The sequence below is a fragment of the Rhinolophus hipposideros genome, assembly GCF_964194185.1.
Source record: "Rhinolophus hipposideros genome assembly, chromosome: 8".
Classification (NCBI taxonomy): domain Eukaryota; kingdom Metazoa; phylum Chordata; class Mammalia; order Chiroptera; family Rhinolophidae; genus Rhinolophus; species Rhinolophus hipposideros.
This window is the reverse complement of record NC_138054.1, coordinates 33,006,658-33,018,930: the sequence shown is the minus strand read 5'-3', so window position 1 is coordinate 33,018,930 and position 12,273 is coordinate 33,006,658. Positions and strand designations below refer to the sequence as shown.

The 12,273-nt window shown below is 34.1% G+C and overlaps 1 protein-coding gene across 2 annotated transcripts in view; it reads right to left on the bottom strand.

The window, feature by feature from the left end:
- Positions 1 to 12,273, bottom strand: part of TTLL7 (tubulin tyrosine ligase like 7) — a 123,324-nt gene that overhangs the window by 24,002 nt on the left and 87,049 nt on the right. For both annotated transcript variants that reach the window (XM_081056559.1, XM_081056560.1), the window contains 4 exons: positions 9,093 to 9,291; positions 5,238 to 5,443; positions 4,080 to 4,214; positions 1,644 to 1,724 (listed from right to left, as the gene is read on the bottom strand). In XM_081056559.1, the coding sequence (XP_080912685.1) occupies positions 1,644 to 1,724; positions 4,080 to 4,214; positions 5,238 to 5,443; positions 9,093 to 9,291 (621 nt within the window). The remainder of the gene's footprint in view (positions 1 to 1,643; positions 1,725 to 4,079; positions 4,215 to 5,237; positions 5,444 to 9,092; positions 9,292 to 12,273) is intronic.

Here is a 12,273-nt window from a genome sequence, read left to right as displayed (position 1 = left end):
AATACTTGATAAACAAGGATCTCTTAGAACCTTAAAATACATGCAAATATAGTACAACCGTAATATCACTACTTCTTTCTCGTCATCATCCAATCTTAGTTTATGCCTAGATATCACATCAGAGAACAAATTTCCATCAAATTTGGCATTCTTCACAAACCACCAACACTGCACTATTTTCATACTTCATATATATCCCTTATAAACAATATAAAGCAACTGCATTCTTGGCAGAAAGTTAAATTATTCAAGTGTGGAGTTACCACAACATGATATTAAATAAGATGAGCTATTTCCATTTTCACCTCGGGAGGGTTCTTTTCAGTATTTAATTTCTATATCCATGATCTCTAAATTTTACAGCTATTAAGGAAAATTTGAAATGAGGTACATAGAAGAGTTTGTGTGCATGGCATTATAATCTTAGAGTTTTACAACATTCTAATGAGCAATTAGTAAATTATTCGATCACGGAACAGATCATTTCAACAGTGATCTCTAAATGGAATTAAGAGATTTAAATAAGTTGTGCATTCCACACCTAAAATAGTGCTTAGGACATGGTAAGATCTTAATTAATATTGTTCGATGCATGTTTGCATGAGCAAATAAATGAATGAATAAAGAAAAATCTCTCCAAATCTCCAAAAGTGCCTACCATAGTTCTGGTAAACAACTGGCAATCAATAAATGTATGCCAAATTAAATAACATCCCAGACAGCCTTTGTGGCAGCCATAGAGACATGCCATTTGAATTAACCTGCTTCTAAGAGTGCAATTAGCTGAGAGAGAGATCCAAGACGGCAGAGTAGATAAACACTGTGTGGGCTTCTTTCCATGAACACATTAAAATTACAACTAAATTGTAGAACAGTCAACCTGGAGAACCATCTAAAGTCTAGCTGAACACAAGTGTTATAATTGAGAATATAAAAAAGAAGCCACATTGAGACTGGTAGGAGGAATGGAGACATAAAGTGGGCTGGCCACAAACCTCCATGTGGCCATTGAGAATCAGGAGGGATATCTCGGCCACAGAGCTTCCTCCCAAAGGACTGACGGACACCAGCCCCACACCAGCCTCCCCAGCCCAGAGTACTGGTGCCAGGAAGAGGAGCCCGTACAACATCTGGCTGTGAAAAACAGTGGCCATTCTGACCATCCAGGTGGGACAGAAGGCTGTGGGAAACCCAGACATCCTCTTAAAGGGACCACACACAGACCGACTCAATCACAGGCACTCACTCTAGGATCCAGTAGAGAGACAGTGACTCGGGGGCATCGGAGGCATACGGGGGCAGACTCCAGCGACCACCACATTTCACTTTCCTCTATACAGCAACATTCCTTGAAAAAATGCCTGTTCTAGCTGTGTTATTTTTCCTCTCTACCTTTCATTCTTGAATCTGCTCCATGCAAATTTTTGTAAGCTCTGTGAGATAATGCTGGTTTTTTTTTCAATTCACTTTTTTATCCTCAGAACTTATACCAATGCCTAAAACATAGTAGGTATGCAATAAATATCTGTTGAAGAAATGTGTAAACAAATGAACATGTATATAGTTGACTATGAATGTGGCTTAATGATCCTAGCTTGATACATAGTCCAAAAGGGCAAACTTGTTTTGGGGGCATTACTCACTTTTCGCTGTTTTACAGAGTCCAATTTTATGAGCCAATATGAAGCCACTTTTGTTTTATGATATTTCCAGTTATCAATGATCTGTTGTGAGGAAGAAACATTAAGAAATTTAATCTAGAATTTACCTCAAAAGTAACAAATAAAAAGTAAATAAATTGGTTGAAACCAATTTTATCAGTGAATTTGTGATATGAAAGCATTACATTACTTGAAATAAAGAATTTCTGCTTTCACATAAAGACATTGGCAAAGATTTCTAACATAAGGTCAAGAAGCCATCCTAATCCAAAGTTTTCTCTTCTTGCTGTAAAAAGCATATAATCTCTAATGAATGAAAGTCAAATGTCTTCAGGCACATAAGATTTGGAAAGAAACCCAAAACTTAGATTTTCCATTTTAATTCCCAAAGCTGTACCACATCACCCATAACAACAGAATGTCGAGTAATAATAAATTAGAAGATGGCCTACGTATATAATTAGGATTCTATTATCCCTTTGTTTTGTTTTTTTGTGCAAACCTGCAAATTTTATGAATATGTATTCTAGTAATCCACACTATAGCAAACAGATTAAAATATTTGCTACACATAGTGAACACATCATAAACAACCTAATGTCTGATATAATTGTTAATTATATTTTATTAATTATATAAGCCTATGTATGTTCTTTATAGAACCATAACATTAGCAACAAATGTTAGTTCAACTCTGATTATCTAATTTTTCCTCTACTTGATTCAAAAAGGCGCTATATAACTAATACAGATATAAGTAAAAAATATAAGTAAAATGTCTGGTACGAAGTCATTGGCTATGCTTAGAAAATAATATGAATAAGACAACATGTAAATAAAAGCATATTTAGCATAATGCATTACAACTAACACTAATTTTTCTTCCTCTTCCCTTGATGTGCCCGTTTGCAAAGAATATGCCATTTTCGCTTTTTTAAAAATATGTAACAACACAATGCATAATATTTGGGGGCTATAATTACAACTATGTCATGATTACAAAATAGAAATGCTATTATTGATTTTTTTAAACAAGAAAGTCATTTTATTATTATTATTTGTTTGGTGTTTGTTTCTAGACAGTTGCTTTAGACAAAAGCAATCCTAAAAAGTGAAAAAGCCGAGTGCAAAGCTGTGGTTTTATCCTATAACTGGCCACTAGATGGTGCTTTCTTCTCTAGAAAAATTAAAATATATATATATATATATATATAAAAAATATATAAATGTATACATTTACATATATATTTATATATATGTATATATATCCATATATATATATCCATATACATATATATATATATATATATATATACATATATATATATATATATACATATATATGGAAACCAGAACATAGTTCTATTACTAAGGAATTACCTAAGAATGACAATTTGAAAAGAATGTTTGAATGAAGAAATATTAATAGAACTTTGAATGAAAAAAATGTTCCTTCACCAAAAACATTTAAATGACTGCACCGTCTTTCTAAATTAAAAGAAGTCATTTACTTTAATGTGAATTTTAGGACTCTGCCATTTTAGAATGTTCCACTGGGTGGTGTGTGTACAAGAAAAATACACACAACATAAGCCATTTCAAAATTTGACCAAAACCATTCTGAGTGTCATATTCAAATATTCTTGCTATTTTATGCCTATGGTCCCACTTCTTTTCATTACATTTCATTTTATATTAGATCTTTCTAAATCTTTATAGAAGCAGGTTTACCTTGATATTTCTTTAATTGCTAAGACAATAATTATTTAACATAAATTATTTCACTTTATGTAACAGTTGCATCATTAAAATAGGACTATACACTGAAAGATATTTTGTATTGCTGATTATAAATGTGACCTCACTGTTCATGAATCATAATTAAAATAATCGCTGTATTTTCTAAAGCTTGTGGAGGTTGAAAAGAACATCAGTTAAGTTTATAAGTTTATTTACTATGTCAGAATAATGCCATCAGGAAATAAATTTTAACATTCTAAGAATAAAAAGGTATGAGCTCCTTGGATTTTTTTTTTTTTTTGAAAATTAATGATCATTCTTTATTTGCTGTACATTACCATTATTGAGGACATTTTCATATTTAAAGACTAAGGTATGTAAGAATTTTACAATATATACAATCACTCTTACCTGCTAAAGCAAATATAAACAAATACTCCCACGCTTACTTTTTAAAGCTGGACATTCCATTTGATGGAAAAAATAATGGACTACAATGACTTGTCCCAAAATAAGAAACTAAAGGGGGTGTTCAATTTTTTTGAAAGCCAGATTTTAATCACACAGAGGTATTTTATTGTTAAGCCATATGCAAATAAAAAAATAAAAATAAATTTTAACATTCTAAGAATAAAAAGGTATGAGCTCCTTGGATTTTTATATACATCAAATACTCACATCTTCCACCAGAAGTAATGATTCTGCATCTGATTTTCCGGGAAACCGAATCTTCATGTCCTTGAGAACAAATAAGGTCTGACTGGTTAGATAGTCTTCTTGTTCTTTTGTTCTCAGTTGCCGCAAAGACTCACTCTTAAATTTGAAAGAATACAGATATTTGGAGGGGGTCTTATTTCATTGTGCCACTACAATCTGAAAGATATTTCTAGGTAAAAATGATACATTTTTAATTGAAAAAAAAACACAGCGAAAAAGAAATAATTGTTTACATTTATTCTTAGAATTAAATTCTTAGGATTAAATGGGTGTGGTTTCCCAAGAGTGTCTTTCAAACTTCCACACAGTCGTATTTTATTTAGCTCAAAATACTAAATTAAAATGTGTTTAAAAAAGACTCCCTGATCAAAAGTTTCATTTGCTATATACCTTAGGCAATTCTTGATTAGAAAAGAAAAAACAACAACAACAAAAAACAACACTCATTGTCACCAAGTGAAATTGATTCATTTTATAGTTTTCACTCTTTGGGAAACATCATCCACATTAAATAAACAAATTAAATAAATCCCTGGTCTATGTGAAGGTACTTGAAGCTATCTATCTGAGGATCTACAAGTAAGTCTGGTTGCAAAATAAATTCACTGACTTGTTCAATACTGAATCTTGGATTCATACTAAGAAGGGAATACTACATGTAAATTTAATATACAGAAAACATAAACAATGTTGTCCTTCAGTGTCCTAAGGATAATTTATCAATGGCTTACTTTTTAACCTATTAATTAATAGTCCCATTAAGGAAAAACTTTCATACAACAAAATTTCCCCAGATTTACAGATATACTGCACAAGACACTGCAAAATCATATATTTACTCAGATGATTTTCAACAAAAATTATCCTATTCCATGGATAATAAAGTGCTATTCTCAGTGTCCATCTTCAAGTTTTGTGAGATACTTAAGTCTGCCTTTTAAGAGTCTGGACTAAGTTATAGGCTAGGACAGATTGACAATCCAAACCCCAGGAAACCATGAGTTGCATGATAGAAAGGATCTGAGGTTCATTCTGTCCTCCTTCCAGCTGATTCCTTTGTCACCTAATCCTGAGTGCAGTGCTTCCTATAATCTCAAAGGAGCAAGGTAGATGACTTACCATCTGAGAGTTAGTAGAGCTGGCATCATTACAATGAGGCAGATGCCTTGTGTAGGAGGAACCACGGTTTAAAGAATGTGACCGAGACCCTGAAGTTGGCCGGGATGCTGATATCATTTGTTGAGCAGAAAAGGGGCGGATGTCCACACTGGAAGGTGACTGAGAAGAGATTGACCGAGGGCAACTGAATGAACGCCTTATGGAGCCTATTCATGATGGAGAAGAGGGATAATAGAGCAGCCCTTATTGAAAGTTTCCCACTGTATTTCATCTATATAAACTAATCATCAGACCACATAGTAGCAGTGTGGCAACAAATGTTAAAGCCTAGGCATCATCATGAAAACATGAGTTTGGAGTTAATTCTTCAATTTAAACAGTGAACTTGGTGCAGAACCCCTGTCATGTATGATGAATGGCTATCATGAGAACAATACTTAAACAGTACTTTAATGTTCTTGAAACACGACATAAGACATGATAGAAAAACTACACTTACGGACCATCTTCTATAAACCAGGCATCCTACTAGGTGCTACACTTTTATGTTACTCTTCACAGAAATCTCTGAAGGAGGAACCTCCATCACTTGGAGGCTCAGAGAAAGAACTTTGTCAAGGTCACACGACAAGAAAGTGGCCAAGCTCAGGTTTAAATCCTGACCTATCTAATGACAGTGTTCTCTCTCTATCCATTATCCTTGGATTATATAATACCATACTATCCATTATCCTGGGATTAGACTGGTCATTTATTAGAATTTGTTTATAGAATATTCTACAGCAAGACTAACAGGGAGGTATCGAAAGGAGTCTAGAGAATGGCCAGGATAAATAGATGAGTTATAGAATTTTGAGCCCATGAGAAAAAAAAAAAAGAGAGAAGAAAAACAAAGATCACCTCAATGGAGTTTACATATGTAATTGTTTATTACAAGACAGTGGAACTAGACATATATAGTCTTCTTATTCACAGGAGAGAAGAATAAAAAAACTAGATTTAAATTCCCATAGTAAATGATTTAAGTGAAGAAAAAAATGTCTGGATTTAAAGGGTTGTTATAAGAACAAACAAGTAGAGAAAACCATAGAATAACTTCCCCAATGTATATTGAGAATATTTAAAAGAGAGAACCAATTATTCCAGGTAAATTTTGATTCCTGACAAAGGGAAATAGAATATCAATCAATATTATCAACAATCAATCAATATTATCTTTCTTAGCTCACATATTCTATATATCCTCTGTTCTATATTCTCTCTTTGCTTGGGGGAATATATCAATCCACATTAATTAAGTAATTTAATAAAACTCACATGAAGGCAGGTTGAATACCCAAATACTTCTCTTCATTAGCTGTTGAAAAAAATTTAAACCTTTATAAAGTCAATGGATATAAACGATATATTTAGGGACGTATTTCTAAAGGATATTTTGTATAGATAATAAGCCTAATACTCCTCATTAGGTTCTAAAGAGTACAAAAAAATATACTCACTCAAGCTATAAAAACTGTTTTAAATAATTTCCATTTGTTCCAAATAGTAACTTTCTTCTGAACCTGAAAAGCACACTATTATTTAAATTATAGTGTTTCTCGAGAAGGGCTGTGTGGGGAACATACCACTGGTCAGTCTTCCACTAAAAAAGTACCCAAAAGCATGGACTACAACTTACTCCTAAGTCCTGCTCTCTTTCAGGGATTAAGGTGACGGTTTAGACATGTATAATCTGATCATACAAACGGAAGGAAAATATTATTTGTCTTGAATCACCAAAGAATCACATGTTTCCCCTGCATACACTGGAATTTCAGACAGTAAATAAGTACCTAGACATGCCAATGGTACTTAGGTAGATTAACAGAAAATGGGAGCGGCCAGATGGTTCAGTTGGTTAGAATGTGAACTCTGAACAAAAGGGTTGCCACGTGGGCCAGTGAGCTGCGCCCTCCACAACTAGATTGAAGGACGACGACTTGGAGCTGATGGGCCCTGGAGAAACACACTGTTCCCCAATATTACCCAATAAAAAAATTTAAAAAAAGAAACAAATTCTTTAAAACAAATGGTTTTGACTTGCAGACACAAATTATGTGAAAAAATATTTCATATAGTTTTGTATATGACTACCTTATATCAAACCAAAGTATATTATTTGATACCATAACAAGTTAGAATTTCCTAAGTTAACTAACAGAAAGTGTTACACATCATCTGGATTTCGTCCTCTGTCATTGGCATCACTTTGGACAGAAAACTCCAGGAGAGATTGTGGCTATGACATTCCTTAGTGTAAGATTAAAGAGAGAATATAAAACAAAGGGAAATCCTTCTTGCAATTACTAATGACTATAAAAATAAAATGTAGTAATAAGGAAAAAGCTATTAGTTAAATTCGACTTAAAAATGATAATTCACACTTAAAGACATTTTTCTTATATACCATTTGTCCGATCTCAATTTATTAACCTATTGATTTCCGAACAAAGAATAATCGCAGAGCTATGGGGACCTGAGCAATTTTTTTCAGCCCTGCCCTTTATCCTCTGCTAGTTCATGCTGTTAAGGATGCACACATTAGCTAACAGGGGTTAAAAAATGGACAAAATCTGAGCAGAACAAAGCCAGCTTCCAAAAGAGAAACAGTTGCACTTACACAGAGTACTTGAGGTGTCTTTAAGAAAAAAGGAAGTAACTGATAAAATAGCTTACAAACTCTGGAATTGGTGCTCAGTAGACATATCTTAAATGAGTAAATAATGAAACAAATGAAATGGAACATAATACTACATTATTTCCCCTCCAAACACACAAACCCTCAACGACAGGAACATTAGCAGGTATCTTTATGGAATAAGTTGGAAGTAAATGGAAGACCACTAAAATCTTTGTTAGTTCTGTATTCCTCATGCATTTTGCCATTCATGTGGAAGGTCAGGTTTAAACATACACATTATCAGGGAAGCTAACATATTAAACGATTGCTGGAGATCAACAAAGACTCACAATTGTGTTTATGCACGATTGAACCAGTCCCTCTAGGGAAGCCCTAGGGTAATGAAGGATAAGGCAGAGATGTGAGAGACAGTAGTTAAGAGTAAGTCTTGCATTGGAGGAAGCATCAGGAAGGGGTATCCAACTGAGCCTGGGCAAACAGCGACCCCACACTGGACATTTGAGAATGAAAGAAGTATCATGAAAACAGGAGTGAATATTAGGGATTGAAGAAGGAATAAAAGACAAGAGAATGGAAAAGAAAGCAAAGGTGAAAAGAAATAAAGAGAACAAAAGGAAACAGAAAAGGAAGGAGACAGAGAAGCTGGTTGGTTAGTCTCCTGCATACTTCTTGTATACCAGAAGTTCTGACTTACGTGCTTACCTATGATGAAAATGGAAGGGAACAAAACTATGTCATAATTGTGTGGCTAACACACACATTCAAGTCAAATGCCTGGATACACACATTTTAAAATGTAGATAAGAATATACAACAAAATGAGTGTCAGTTAGGGAAAGCAGGAAATGGAATGAGAGAATGTATTAGCTTTTAAAAAAATGCAATCAGCAGATCAGCCATGAGGCAAATTTTATAAATCCATGCAAAATCTAGGACTTAACAAAAACTATGAAAAACAGAAGAATGGACTATAGCGATCCTTCATTCAACCCTTTTGTTTTCTACTTGCAGACCCTAAAAGGGATTGCAGGATGGTTCGGGAAGGAAGTGGGATAGAATCCAGATATCCTCACACATGACAAGGGTTCATTTGGCCCAAGGTCCTTTTATTGAGTTCCATAATTTCAGTTCCATAAGTCTTCATACAACAACTAAATGAGAAGAAATTAACTTACTGGATTGTTGCATTAATTTGTAGTGATCGGACTGTTTAAGATTATAAGTAACTTGTTTTTCTCGTTTCTTATTTTGGTACTCTTCTTTTTCATTTTCATCTGATTCTGAAGAGCTGCTGCTATGACCGTAACTGCTGTCACTACTGCAGTACTTCTGTCTTTTCATTATCTCAGTACTCTCGGGCATGGAACACAGAGGCTAAAATAGAGAGAAAGGTGTTATTTTGTCGCAATTCAAATAAAAAGGCTTATTAACATGATTAGTTACTATTTTCAGTTTCCCGCTTATGCTTGCTGCTTCTCACTGAGAATCCCCCAAAGTGCTTTGCCTACAGTGCTGCCATTAGCCTACAGTGCAATTCACTAATAGTTCTGTTTTTGCAAAACAGTCTTGTTTAAATGATATAGTTCAGTCACAATGAGGAAAATGCTGTCTCTACACAATTCGAATAAAGGACCAGTGTATCACAAACAAGCAAACAAAAAATAGCAAAATAAAGGAAAATTATTTGAGATAAGAATATAAAAATCAGAAACATAAATCGGTTTTTTCTTCATTCCATGCAAGAGAGATTACTCATTACTCATCAAGACTCAGAAATGTACCCTTGTTGTATCATTATTGTTTAGTCACTCAATAAATATGTATGCATGCTTGTGAGAGGGAGGGAAGGAGAGCAAAGGAGGGAAAGGAGGGGCAAGAGAAGCAAAAAGAACAAGAAAGCAACAACCAGATAAACCACGATAAGATAAAACCACTGTAGGTACAGAAAGGCCACATTTTAAAGTAGAAGCCTATGAGCCTATTTACTCAAATAATGTACAAAAAGAAGTAAGGTATTCCTCACGTGTCTAATTCGCTGTGAACATTTTTTGCAAATAAAAAAATTAATTATCCACTCGCCAAATTGGTTATGAACAACTTACACGTCTTTTCTCGGAAGATTCCTAACTATGACACATAGGGTCTGCCTATAATGGGATAGCATAGCTTTTTTTGCCCATGCTACGTTAAAAAAAAAAAAAAAAAAAAAGTGATACAACGTAAAAATCAATATGGTGTGAATTTTTTAAGAGGGTTTGTGCCATGCAGAAGGGTAAATCTGTAAAAATTCAAATGCTACGCAATTATGTTCCAATATTTCCATTAGAATCCCTTGTCTTCAAACCTTCCAAAGTGTTTCCAATGATATCAGCTGAAAGAATAAAAGATAAGTGAGACAGCTTCACTTCAGAAAGAATATGCACAAGCAAGAACAAGATAGTTTTGTAACTTAGTCATTTTAAGAGACTATTTATTACACACACCATATGCCCCTTATTCCTGATGGGAAAAGTTCCCGCAGTTGTATACATGTTTCTTATTCTCTGTTAAATCAAACGAAAATTTCTTGATGTTTACATACACCATAATAAAATCCTTGGTGACCATGGGATTTCACTGAAATAAGGTATATATCCTCTCATTTTACAGTGTAGGATGAAAGGTAAAAAGAGGAATAGCATTTCATGAAGTGCCTGGAATACACAGTAAGCCAAAGTGTGATCTTCTTAAAGTTACTGCCTTTGCAAAGGATGAAAAATAACCAAAGCCAGGGAAGTAGCTTAATACACTAAGGTCCCAACTTGTGTTTAAATGGATATTCTCCTTTCGAGAGTCTAGTATTTACTGAGCACTAACAATGTTCAAAGGGATATGCATAAAAACGTTTACCAGTAACACAATCATCAAACATTTCAACAGTCTTGGGGAATATGAATTCTAGAAGAAGGATGTTTTTTCAGAAGTCTAGCATACCCAAAAGAAACACTGGCACAATCAGGCTTGCAAGCAGTGCCTTCCTTCATGTAGGCAAACAGCTTTTATTTTGCTTAAGGAGCTTGACTACATAATGAGTTATTCGACCCTATAAAGAATCACAAGGGGAAATGGATAGCTGAACCTCTGTGCCATAAATACATTTGGGACTTTTTGACCAATACACTGTTCAGGCAATAATTAATAAGTCACAGCAGCATAAACTCTAAACAATGCCTTAACTACAAAATGGAATTTGTAAACTGGCATTGAGTTATGATGCAAACCATACTACTTACATTTATGACCAATTTTATTATTAACTGGGTCATAAATAAATAAAATATATAAATGGTGTAAAGAATAATAAAACAAATACCCATGTACCTACCACTCAGCTGAATAAAAGGACAATGCTAACACTTTTTGTGGTATTTATTATTTTTATAGCTAATATCTCTTAGATTCTCAAATAAGTGAAAACCTATTATTTCTTCTAGCAGAAATCTCATTTAATCTTGATTATTTTCAATTATTCTTCTACCAGTAAAGACTCTGAAAATCAATGTCTGGCATGTAATAGCTTCCCTCTAAAAAAGAAAGTCTGCTTTGAAGTTTGGCTCACTCCAGACCTTCAATGTAAATAAAGTTAATAAAATTTTGAACACTTTTACTTCAGACTTATTATGCAGCTTTCAACCACTTTGAAATATTGCTGGTATTAATAACTACAGTAACTAACGAATTCTGTTTATTTCAACAAATACACTGTTAATTCCTGTTACTTGCCTGGAACAAAAGGGGTTGGAAAAAAACACACAATGTGAATTCTGCCCCCCGGTAGGTTACATTTTGGCTTGTATGATAAGTCTTATTTGATGTAGCAAAGGAAAACAGAATGCCACAGAAGGCCATTTCAGGGCTTTTGCAGTTGCCATTCTGCCATAAATATTGTGCCCCCTGGTTGTCTCACGTATGGTTTGCTGAATTTCAATAATTCTGAAACTTGAATTTCAAAAATCAGAAACTTCCCAGTGTTTCCCAACATGAAGCAAAGACTCATGAAGGTATTCAGTTTTACAGATACTCTAAAATATGTTTGTTCCAAAGGAATTATCAATGATGTCTTCCACAATTCTTCAACAGAGAGGATATAATTCAAAAGAACCGTGTCTGACTGATACCCAAAGTCTCTGGTCTCCATCATGTTCATCGTGTACCATTCTACTCTCTGAGAATCTTCTACTTGTGTCTTTGTGCTTCTCTAACACCCTGTGTAGTGTGGCTCCTCACGTGATTGCCTTTAATGTTCCTTCCTTCTACCCCTTTACCTCTTTCCACCAATCTTAAATATTTATAGCACTACTCATTCTTCAAGACCTG